The 13,829-nt window shown below is 24.9% G+C and overlaps 1 protein-coding gene across 1 annotated transcript in view; it reads right to left on the bottom strand.

Annotated features, from left to right (window-relative positions):
* LOC129606086 (MTOR-associated protein MEAK7) overlaps positions 1-13,829 on the bottom strand; it is an 81,298-nt gene that overhangs the window by 30,091 nt on the left and 37,378 nt on the right. The window contains exon 2 of the mRNA XM_055516186.1: positions 6,682-7,062. Within this exon, the coding sequence (XP_055372161.1) occupies positions 6,682-6,810 (129 nt within the window). The 5' untranslated portion in view covers positions 6,811-7,062. The remainder of the gene's footprint in view (positions 1-6,681; positions 7,063-13,829) is intronic.

Raw genomic sequence — 13,829 nt, 5'->3', positions numbered from 1 at the left:
ACCATGTGTGCTTTGAACAAGGATTTTTTTAATTTCATGAGAAAATATTCTTAAATATAAGAAAACCAAACTGAAAGGAATTGAATTAAGAACTTGATAATAATTAAATACATGTAAATTATATTGTAAGCATTGAAAATGGAATAAATGATTAATTTAATTAAGAACTTTTTGTAGTGTTCTTAGAGTTCAATTTTTGAGTATCTTTATTTAATTTTTGATTTATAAAACTGGAAATTTACAAAAAGCATTAATCTTCTTTTAACGATTCCATTAATATTGTTAAATGATATGTTCTATTATTTTGAACATTAAAATGACTTCTTCAGTGTTACCCCAAATTTTTTAAAATATTAAGTTTTTTAAAAAAGTAGGAAACTATTATAATTTTATGATTATTTTCTAATATTTTGAATGTGAACATTTTATAACGTTCCATCCACAAATATTTTCCATATTGAAAATTTTCAAATTTTATTATAACCATAACCTGGATATGATTTAATATTATTCCTGACATTTGAATATTGTACACATTTAATATTTTCGTATACACGTATTTTGAATGTTAGTCACAGCCTATCTACATGTAGATATACAATAACACGTACATTGAATTAACTTTTATAAAAAAATTTTTAAATTACAGTCAGTTTCCAAAATAAACTTTCAAATGTATATTTTTTTTATTAATTTGAGATGAAATTTAAAAATTTCTAATAATATACTGTTATACAAGAACTGTTATACAAGTACCAAATTTTTATAAAAATTTACTGTCTATTTATATAATTTGAACTACCATACAACAGTTCATTACACAGGTGTTAAAATATAATTTTCTTCAATGAATTCGATTTCATTGTACCTATATGTAGTTCAATAAACTTCAAAATATAAAAGGTAGTGGAACCCAGACATTTTTATTTTATTTTCATTCTCTTCTAAAAAATTATAAATCCATACAATATGTATTTTTAAATAAAATGTGTATGTGTTTCTTAAAATCACTTTAAACAATGATATATATACACTTTTATTTTCCTAATATAAATGTCGTACACCTAAGTGAATAATATATTTGTATATATCTATATATTTGTATATGTATGTATTTATTAAAAATTTTGTTACCTGCATTAATATAAAAAACATGAGCATTTTTTTTCTCATTTTATATTTCTTCATTTTATATATTCAATTTATATTAAATATTTATATCTGGCTCAAAATACAGCAATATTTATATATAAGTATTATATATGCATACAAGAAAAATATATATAGATAAATTATTTATATATACACACATACAAATATTATTAAGTTACGAACACCTTATCAGCTCGTTAAGCAGACAAAGAGTTCACGCTGTGTACAAACACAAAAATTATTTTATTAAAGAAAACCGCAAGAACAAAAAGGAAAACCAATTGAAAAGCATCAAAAATTTTCTTCTATATTTTCACGTATCAAAACGAAAAATTGCCAGTGCACAAAAAGTAACCATTTCGAAAAACAAAATTTCTAAATCGATTCGAGAATTCAACGATTTATTTTTATTCGATTATAGAATATGTATTTATCTTATTAGAATATTTTACAATATTATTAAAAGTATATACGATACTTATGGTTATACCAAAATCTTGTATTCATTTTGAAAAACAGAAAGTTCTTAAAATGAAATATTTATAAATATTAAGTAAGATATATTATTAAAAATGAATTAAATAATTAATTTTAAGAGAGAAAAGAAAAATTATGCAAGAAAATTTTAGTTAATAAAAATTAATTGAAACCTAAAAATAATTAAAAACATAAGGAGCTATCAAATATTAAACCTTCAAAAATTGTATGAAATTAATTTATAATTTATGTAAGAATGAAAATTTAAAAGTTATTATTTATTTGATAGGTCTTTATCATGCTTCAAGAACATTTTGGAACAAAAATTTCTTGTTCATAATCTTTGGCGCCACAAAGGATGAAACTGCTATCTGGAACCACTTTTCTCTATACAATTCCCTTATGACATAAGATTTACCTTAGATACGCCATAGTCACAAATATAGACTCTATAGATTAACTGAAATTTGAATTTTCAAAGGGATTATAAAATAATAAAAAATATTCACGTTCAAAAAGAAAATTCTTTGCAGTCATTAATTTTGTAAGACCCAGTACACACCATTTACAACATGTTTGAAATCTTTTTACCGCGCAATTTAATGTAAATAAAAATATTTTTGTTCTCAAAGACAATATCAAACAAGTCCTGGGTTATTCTCATCTCTTTTAAAAAAGAAATAATTTTATTGATTAAAAAAATTAATTAATTTTCCTCTGCTTAATGTTATTGAAAGCTTTAGAAATTGATAATGCTGAATCAAACGTTCATTTAGTAATTTATCTAAATTTTAGAGAGTAATTAATATTAATCCCTTAAGTGTCTACTTTGATAGTTAATACTCGTATAACGGTTATATACATATATATGTAAAATAATTTTAATATATAAAATTATGATGTGTATAATCCAAAATTTCATTTATAAACACAAACAATAATTTTTATCATATTTTTTGTATATGTAACAAATTATTTTAGTGGCTAGTAGTTTAAATCTGTTCGTCTCCCAGCCTGTAAATTTACAAAACTTCTCAACTTTTTACAGAGTTCCAGATAAAAACATGAAACTTTTTATGCACACATAGACCATAAAGGCATCGTTTCTTCGGAATAAATTTTTATCGTGATCCTTTTCTAACCAATAAGCTATACACATTCATCAAAATCGTTAAATTTTGATAAACTATAGCACAAGCAGCAACAACAATTTATAAATTCTGTAAATGTAGAAAGAAAGTCACTACTTTTATCACACTTCAGGAAAAAATACTTCTATCACAGAAAACTACAAGAAAATATCAGGGGGTCGACTTTAAATTTTAAATTAAGAGTAAAGCCGATTATACGGTAATATTCGGAGTAATTTTTCACTTAAACGGCAATTCCGACAGGTGCAAGTATTAAAAGTTTATATAGGTATCACTAAATATATACTTTATTTAGTAGAACAAGATTTCTTTTGTAATCTCACCTCCTTCAAAGATATAACTTTTCAAAATTTGAATAAATTTTTATAAATGTTTACCTTGAGATTTCTCCTAAATTTATGCAAAATTATATGGTTATACAGGGATTATTTCAATAGTTCGCTTTGATTACTTAGACCTAAAGTTACATTCTTCATAAATATATAATTCTCGACTTGAATTTTAAAAAAAGCCACATAATACTCGGCAACTGATTGGAATTAAAACTAAAAGCTGAAAATTTTTTAATTTATAATTTTAATAAGGCAGTATAGAAATTTACTATAAATTTCAAGTTGTTAGTTTTGTTTTACATGAAAACTTTGAAAAGATTTAATTTTTCAGTTTACTAAGACCACACTATAGATTGTCTCACTTCGCACGAAAGTAAACAAAAACCTAACAATATAAAAGAATGAGAGGATGATATAAGAAAAATAAAAATTGTTAAAAATAATATTATTAAAATTTTTCAAGATAAAATTTACTTTAGAATCTTTAGATGCAAATTGTTTTGCAAAATAATGCGACTCGCTCCCAAAACGGCCTGAATGTAATTAAAAATATATTTAATTAATTGATGAAGGAATCAAATTATTGAAAAAACTTTTCCTCTCATGTGCTAAACTCTAACGTTTTTATAAAATTTGAAACTACATTATTCATAACCTCAGTTCTTCTGCAAAATATAATAAATAGGATATTTTGTTTTGTAGAAAGAGAAAGGATAATAAAAAAAAACTTTTTTTTGTGAGTTGAATTGATGAAATTGCGTATCAATTTACAAAATAATATGTTTTATTCACACACATAATACAGAGAAAACAATATTGTGTAACTATCATAAATCAAATAGACAAGGACTACATGGCAATCAACATATATAGACTACATTCCGTATATTTACAAACCTATAAAAACGTATAAAACGCAAATTCTTGATGTAAGGCTATAAAATTGTATGTCTATTGTTTTTGTTTTGCATATATTATGGAAGAAATTTTCATGTTTTTTTTGAATATGGTTTTATACAATAAATCAAATATACGAATATCAATTTGATAAGATAAATTTTTATTGTATATTTAGTTCTAATCCCTCAGCTAAAATTTTCACGATGGAAATTTAGTTTAACAATATAGCACATTGTGACTCTAACCTTTATAAGTATCATAAAAATTATTTTATTTAGGAATTATAAATACATATTAAATAATACGTAAATCAAAATAATAAAATTTTATGAATTGACAGAAGAGTAAGAGAACATTATATTTGGATTTGAATCCTCATAATTCGAACAGCAAAACTTGAAACATTTCGTATTGAAAATATTTAAAAATTTTTAATTCAAATTGGATTTTATTCTGTCCTTTATTATAATAAATCATCTGTAAAAATTTGGTAAACTTAAACACAATTAGTTTTTAAGTTAACACTTGGACGGACAGACACCTATGACCAAATCAACTAGATCGAAGAATATTTGTATGTCTATTATTTGTTAAATAGCAAATTTTTCTTTAACAATTTAAGATGAAAACTAATACATATTTACTTAGCTTCAAAGCTAAATAACGAAAACAATATTGTATTGAAAAAATTTCTTTTATTGCCATATTGTATTGCATATATTTAGGGGAGAATGATATAATTAATTTAAAAAGATTCCAATAGTAAAAAGATTAGACTATTGATAAATTTAGTTCAGCATAAGTACCGTTCGCGACAATAAGACGATCATTTTGCATTCTTACTTTTTTAGAAAATATTTTATAAATTCAAAAGTTGTTTTTAAATCCCTTAATTTGAAAATATCTTAAAATACTCTTAAAATACTTTAGAAAGATATTTTTGAAAATTTCTAAGATATTTTTTATTAACCATTAAATAAATTTTCGGATAAAGAATATAAAATTTACACTTCACTTCAAATCATGCAATTATTGTTTAAACCAGGATATTTTCGGGCCTAAAAAGAAATTATTGCAATAAAAGATATTTTTCTAAAATTTACATTTTTCAACCTTTATAGAATCTGCTTTTCTTATTTTATATAAAATATACTTTGAATTAAGAAGAAATTTGCTTTAGGAAAATTTATTTCTAAGTAAAATTTCCATAAAGAATTTATATAAAGATTTTACTTAAGCCGAATTCCAAGATAAAGATGTTCTGCATATCGGAATTACATTTAAGAATATTTATTTTTAAATTTCATACAAAAATTCTGACAATTTGACAGAGAATAAATTTTAGAGCTAAACTGCTTAAAATCTAAGAAAAAGAACACAGCAAAAAAATTTTATGTGGCTGTTTCTGAGTTTCTATAGTTTCCCAGCAAGCGAATGATATTTTGAATGATATCAGTAATTTTGTTTTTACCGACCGTATTGTGTATACAATAGGTAGGTTATGTGATGGCAATAAATTTTGCATATCGAGTTTTCGGTGGAAATCCACTTCTCCATAGTAGAGAAGTGTAAATAAACTATTTTTAGCAACCTGTCGGTCTGTCGGTCTGTGTGTGCACGCGTGTATCTCAAGTTCTGCTGAACCGATTTCGATGAAATTTTATATGTAAGTTTATTTCCACCATGGCACGGATTGATCAACTTTTGGGATATATCAGGCCCCGGGAACTGCACTTTTTTGCGGGCCTGTTTTACATTTTTACACATTTTGAAGAAAATATTCAACCGATTTTCTTGACATTTCATATGTAAGCTTTTCTCAACCGTCCGCAAAAATTCCTAACTTTTGGAAGAAATCAGGCATCAGCAACTGGGCGTTTACTACGGGCCAAATATACATTTTTGCGTATATAAAGAGAAATAATCAACCGATTTCATTGAAATTTAATATTTAAATTCTTCGTATTGAAACAATGAACATATAAATTTTTTGGAAAGATCAGGGCTCGAAAACTGATCTGCGGGCCGATTTTACATTTTTCACCATATCTACGGAACGAATTGATGGAATTTCTTGAAATTTGATATTTGAGTTCTGGTTGTTACCGAAACTAACTGGCGAGCATTTCAGGGAATTCGTATAGCACAAAGCGAAACTCTACTAAGAGTCAAATTTACATTTTTCTGGGTATGTTAACTATAAGCCTACTAATGTCCTAAAAATTTGAAAGAAGTATTTAACAGACATTTTTATAATATTCTGTAACACTTTCACTTAACTAGACAATACACATTGCGGTCGGTTATGTGCTGACCATATCAGATTTTTTTTTTTTGAAAATAAATTATATAACATAAATTTATTCTATTGCAGACAAGAAAAACATTTTCATTTCAAATTTCTTTAACCATTATCATTACACCCTCAATATAACGGTATATTTCCTTAAACACACAATCAAACTTCCTATTTAAAGAGTATACGGATATTTGAATAGAAGCGAATTTATATACGAGTATTAATTTTAATCATGTAGTGTAACCTTCAACCAAATTGCAAACAACTTTGTACATAAAATATTTCTTGTAATTCGTATATGTAAATATTATGTAAACTAAAAATTGTAAATATGTATGCATATATATATACATTGTATCATTGTACTTACCATGAGATCATCTTCTTTTATTCTATCTGAGTTTTTACTAACAAATTTAAATGAATTAGCAACAACTGGAACTTCATCACGCGTTAATAAGGAACATTTTTCAGCTAATTTGGTACTTGAATTTCCCATTTTGAATTTGTTTTTTTCTTATTATTATTATTGTGGAAAATTAAAAAACCAAAAAAAAAAAATTAAAAATATAAAAAAAATAATGTTCCTCCTCCGACTTTTATTTATGCCCAATTCTCCAGTGTGTTTATTTAAATTTTTCCTATTTTTTTGTTGTTGTTTTTTTTATATTGTCTGAGGTTTTACTTTGTTTGCGCCCTCAAATGAACGCCACTCTTATGGTAAAATAAAAAAATTTTGTTTGTATTTTCCCTGAAAAGAGAACAGAAATGTAGAAACAAAAATTAAATAAATTAAATATTGATTTTTATTTATGATTATTTTCGGTTTCTTATACCATTGCGATTTAGTTTTGTTGTTTTTTTTTGCAATATCAATAAATTTAAAAAGTTTACAATGCAATTGGGTCTATTATGAATTTTCTTTTTTTATTTACACGCACATACTTATACAAACAGTTTGATTTTATCAAAAAGTTACTGGCAAAATATGAAATATTTTACATGGAAAGATGAAATAAATTTTCTTTTATGAAATCATGAGGTTTTTAGGAAATAAAAATATATGCAGGGTGATTCTGGAAGGTATAGAACAACATAGAAGATCGAAAATGGGTAAAACTTTCCTTCCCGACTGGGTGCCAAATCTAAAGGGTTTTTGAGTTCCAGGGATTTTAACGAATTTTCGAGAAATTTTTACTTATCTAAGGTTTTCTTGATTAGAACTTCCGTTCAGAAAAAGTTAAGAAATTCAAACAAACAGTTTCTGAAATGCCTAGTAAAGGGTTTAAAATAGACATGCTGCTTGATTCTGTATTTTTTGTAACTTCGGATAATATTAGCACAATTTTTTTTACAAACTCCATTTTGTAAAAAAAAATTAAATTTTATTACTAAAAAAAAAATTTTTTTTTCTATTAAAATAAATGTCAAAATTTGTATAGCACGTCTTTAAAAATTCACTCCAGCTGGATAATTTTAATAACTTCAGATGCCAAATGGTGTCTAGATTTCGAAAATATTTTTTTCAAATTTTTAAATTGCACCCAATCTGAAAAAAATGCATTTAAAATTTTCAAACCATATAGGTACCATTTGTTATAAAAATTGGCAAAAATAAAAAACTTATCAATTTTTTTTACCAAGATAAGTTTCGAAAAAAATTTTTTGATTACTAGATTTTTTTTTGTTTTTCGTAATACAAAATTCTAATTCAAAAATTTCAAATTTTTTAAAATCAATTTTTGTTTTTCAAATTAAAAGTTTTTATGAAATTTCGTTTCAATTTTATTATTATTTGCTACATTTCAGTAAAAATGTTAAAATTTCTCGAAAATTTGTTAAAATCCCTGGAACTCGGAAACTCTTGAGATTTGGCACCCAGTTGGGAAAGAAAGTTTTACCCATTTTCAATCCTCTAAATAATGGTATATGTTGTTGTATACCTTCCAGAATCACCCTGTATATTAGCTTAATCGTTACAAATACGTAGGTGCATAAAGGGGGCAATACCTTAATTAAGAATAAAAATTAAGACTACTTAAATTCTAATTTTCATATTCAATTTCGGCTTGGCCTTTACTCGCCTTAATTTTGGTGAAATTGGGACTACTGAAAAAAGTTATTTAACAAAATAGCAAACAGTGTCTTAGTAGCGCTACACTTTTTAACACCACAAATTTAATTTCAACATTTTTGAAAAAACAATTTTATATAGCCAAAATCAAAGAACTATAAGTAATTGGAATAAATCTCATATTAATGGGAAATATGTAACATTGCTTTTAACATTGATTTAGTTTTCCAATCTTGTTTGACTGCTTTAAGTGTAAATAAGATTTCAAAAACTGATCAACTCTTTGGGGTTATTCCAAAAAATTGGGGTTATAATTATTTGTGCGCTAGAGTCAAAAACAATTTACCTATCCTTAACGAAAAACATTTACTTTGTTTAGGGCTGCACCTCAACTTTATATTTATTTCGTTTATTAGGCGTTACTAATTTATTTAAATTGGGTATGCTTCAATTTAAGTCAAAAACTTTCTGTAATTGTAAACAGCAAAAAATTTTTTATTAATCTAATTTTTATTCAATACAAGAATATTCTAGAAATACTCTAATAACTCAATGAATTTCACCAATAGCAAAAGCACAACATCGAAAATTAACTTCTGTCGCTATATTTCAAATATTAATTGAACATTGAGAAGCCAAGAATGTATAAATTGCCAGGAATATATCATATCACTCTAATATCGTACATGCATGTAAGAATTAATGTACAAAATTAAATTGAACGATAAGAAAAATTCCGATAATATTTTCATTTTCTTTTTTTTTGTTCAAGTGAATGCATAAATTATAAAACTCAATTGGTTTAGAAAGAGATTTCAAACATACAAAATATTTTTGTATATACATTTGTATATTTGAATATGAGAAAGAAAAGAATCTTTATTTTAAAATTCCCTTCCTTACATTTTAAAAATTTATTTAGTTTTTTCAGATTTCAAAAAAAAAATCCAAGTATGTTAATGCATTGTCTTGGAAAATTCTTAAAGAACATGATTATAATGTTCATGAGTATGACAATTTAAAGTTTATATTAGAAATTTAAAGATCAATTCAATAAAATTGTGATAGTAGAGTAAAATGAATGAATAGAGAACTTATGAATGAAACTATGAAAAGTACCAATTTCTTTTTGTTAAAATTTACTTTGAAGCTTGAATTTAATTAGCCCAAAACACATTTTTTCAACTACGATAATTCTGTGAGAATTACGAGTATATTATTGGTTAAATTGCTCAGAATATTTCACTCGGTATGCAGTTTTTATTTGGAGCTCTTGTACTAAAATTTATTTTAGATAAGTTCCACCATTTCAAATCTATTTTAATTTAAATAAAAACTTTAAGAAACTTGAATAAAAACTTTACATAAATTCACCTATGGCTATATTGTTGTTCAAGTATTGAATTCCCACTTTAAAATTCCGTACTTACTACGAATCAACTATAATATATATATATATATATATATATAAAAAGAGATTTTTTCAGAGGAATGAATTGTTTTTCATTTTACACCATTCTTATCAATTCTAATTATTTATTCCTTAAACATTAATTATTATATTATTGACGAGGGTAAAAATCTTTAAAATATTTCACACAAAATTTACCATAAATTTGTATTATGGCAAAGAAATTATTGGCTTTGTGGTTTTACGTCATGATAGCCTAAAGTTGTAAAAAATAAATAATAATAAAAACAAAACAAAAACAACATAAAAAAACCCCACAATATTATGCACTATATACCCCCATTGACCTCATAAATTATTTATTATAGAAAGTATTCAATGTTTTTATTTTTTCTTTATTGTAACGATATTTTGCATGAGTTGAGTACCTGTTTATTTATAATGAATTTGTGAAAAAAATAATTTAAAAACACCTGTTACCTATACATGCTATAGTCATTATTATAATAATAATAATAGATAATAGCTCGTTTCTATAGCACTATATACATATATATATATATATATATATTTTTTTAAACGATAGTATTGATTTAAAATCATAATTTGTAGAATGAAGTTAAAAAGAGAGCAAGAAAATTGTCATTATATACTTATATGTGCATACATAATAATATTAAACAATTTTTATATTGCCTTGCATGCTAAAACATTGTGATAAACATTAGTATATTATTATGTATTTGGTTATTAGGTATTTCTAATATACATACACAATATGAATTTGATGACATAATATTTTTTTTTTATGAAAAATACACCTTATAACTCTCTATATATTATGACTTGATATGGTATAATTTAGCATATCGGTGTTTGTTGTGTCGTCTATAACAAAATAATAAAAAGAAGAGAATGAAAAAAGTAACCTGAAATGCAAAGAACGACCATTTAAAAGTGGTACATTTATTGAATTATAAAGGAGCTGGTATAAGGTTAGAATAATAATAAAGTATGTATAGGTTCAAAAACATGAACATATTATATGATTCTATGTATAATGGGAACCTTATGCATAAAAAAGCTTATGAAAAATATAAACAAAATAAATTCAAAATATAACAAACTGGGTCAGTTAACATCAGTTACTCTTCACTAAATAAACAGAAGTGTTTTTCATAGCTCCTATACTTTTACATACATATATGTTTACAATGCGAATATAAAATTAGTCAGTTATAACTTTTTTTTTAAATGATATAGTATTTATTTTATAAAAGTAATGTTTGCATGACAAGTATAGGATCAAGTTTATTGTAATTTTAGCAGATTAAAATAAAAAAAACCTGTACAGGTTCAAAAACTCCACTCAAAGACTTTTTATAAGAATTTCATCAAAAGAATTTGTCAGCATTGAAATATTCTAAAAAAACGATTATGTAACAAGTTCGGCAACTCGTCAAAAGTTTTAAGAGCTACATTTAAAAAAAACCATAACTTAATAACATGAAAGGCAATTTTGGATCTAATTTACAAATTGTAACTTTTCATATTTTTACCCATAGTTTTTAGCACTTTTCCAAAATTTTTTTGAAAAAAGTGCTTATTAGTTTCACTCTGTCCGTCCGTCCGTGGACATGTTTACAAAACTTCTACACCCTTGAAGATAGAAAGCTGAAATTGTATACGTACATAGACCTTTACTAGAATCTTATTTCTGTAGAAGGAAATTTTTACCTATTTCTCCCTCCCTTTAAAAGTTATACCCCCCTAAAACTCTAAAAATGCCATTTTTTAACTATTTATTGCAGTGAAACCATAAGCATTTTTCAAATTTTACAAACACAGAAATGCATTGGCTTGTTTCTCCTATCGCGGCCCACTAAAGTTAAATTTAAAAAAAACGAAATGGCCGCTGAAATTTACCATTATCTAAAATCCATTTTCTCCAAATTTTTTATGTCATTTTTCTTCTAGACCCCAGGTTATTGAAGCCTGAAATTAAATTTTACCAGCTTTTAGACACTAACAAATAGTTTATTTCGTTTGAAGAAAATTCTTCTATCTCCACCAACTCTCAAGTTATTGCCTTTTGAAATTTGTAAAATTTTAATTTTTGACGCCTTATATTTCCGAAACCGCAAGCTTTTTCAAATTTCTATAAACGCAAAAAACTAACGGTAAATTCCATGACCTTTAAAAATATAATTATTTTTCTTAACTCACGCAATAAACCCTTAAAATCGAGCATTATGTTAAGCCCTCTTTAAATAAATTTTTACTTTATTTCAAAGACTGCATAAATCGTTCATCCTAAATATATGCAATCCTAGAAATAGCTTTGCATATGAACGAAAATAATTTTATTAGTGTGGTAGGTATACATAGAGTATATTTAAAAGCAGTATTTTCACTTGTTGAAGAGAAAAGTGCTACAATAAAAACCATTGGTTTGGCCAACTTTATTATATTTTGGCTTTACTGTACAAATTTTTTACTTTTTTGTCGATAGCTTCGGAAGTAATATGGAAAATCATACTATGAACATATATTATGAGCGAAAAAAGGAATTTATGAAGTAAAAGGCACAATATTTGAACTTGACAGAAAATACTCGTATATTACGGTTGTTATAAAACAAAAGCAGAACAAAAAGTAAGTACGTACATAACATTTTTTTTAACTTAGATTGGTCAATTATTGTTATTAAATTTATTTTTCCTCTTCCTGATTGAGTCACTTATACTTGCACATATTTTTTTAGCAATTAGCATAAATATAAAATTTTAAAGTGTATAATGAAATTGTTGAAAAATACAAAACAGGATCATATTTTTATAATAATTATGTATACCTTTATTCTCAGTAAAAAAAAATTCTGGAAGATGACCAATTTAAATAAAAATATATCAAGTATTCTTTTTAAGTTTATAGCATTGCATTTTATAACTAAAAAATTTATAATTGAATTTAAGAAATATACATATTTCCTAGCACATAGTTTAAGAAAAGCGTGAGTAAACTATTTTTAGCAAGTCCGTCAGTCTGTGAGTGCACGCACATATCTCAAGTTCTGCTGAGCCGATTTTGATGAAATTTCATAAATGGTTTTACTTTCGCTATGTCAAAAAAAACCTTTGATATTGGTTCGGTCTCCAAACTAGCGGCCGTTTTTATATTTTTTACTACATCTAACGAACTAATTGACGAAATTAACTGACCTACTGATCTGAGGGATTGATACAGGGAGTAACTAATGAGATTTTCAGGGATTTCGAATGGGATAAAATGAATTTCGTATAAGACCAAAATTTACATTTTTGCAGGTATGTTAACTAAAAGCTTACTATAGTCCTTAAAATTTGAAAAATTGTTTTAAGGCATATTCGTTGTGCTGTACAATACTTTCGTTAAAGTAGATAATACATTTTATTGTTGATTATGTGCTGATCACACCAGGTGTTTTTTATATTTGTTCAACTGTAAATTTTAGCATACGCAATACTTGCTAAATATACTGACCAATGTATTTTTATAACTTTTAATGTTTGATGTCATTGAATTCTTCAATATTTCTGAATTTTTTAATAAAAAAAATATTCACGGGACAGTGTTAAAATTTTATGCTATAGTAATTCTAAAATGTTGTTATTTTTTATATCAAATTTAAAAATATCTTCATCTGTGTTTTGAAACATTTAAAATTTCAATTATGTTTTCGTTTTTCTATTTTTAGATTTTAAAATTAAGTTAGATAAAGTTGTTTTTGAGAAGAGTCCCTGAATTAAATTCTAATATTAAATTAAAGATCTTTAACAAAATAAACGTATTTTTTATATTCGTGCATAACTTTAATATGGACACAAATATAAATAGCTTAAGAAGAAACAAACACTGAAATTTGTAAACGGAATTAAGCATAATTAGCGATTTCATTCGCACGTGTTTAATAATTTTTTCAAAACATGCAATAAACTAATATACAAAGTGTGACAAACAATTTATAAAAAAAAAATTAAGTTATAAAAGTTTT

This window comes from Condylostylus longicornis, unplaced genomic scaffold (assembly GCF_029603195.1).
Source record: "Condylostylus longicornis isolate FDR11 unplaced genomic scaffold, ASM2960319v2 ptg000017l, whole genome shotgun sequence".
Taxonomy (NCBI): domain Eukaryota; kingdom Metazoa; phylum Arthropoda; class Insecta; order Diptera; family Dolichopodidae; genus Condylostylus; species Condylostylus longicornis.
This window is presented reverse-complemented; position numbering and strand designations above follow the sequence as displayed.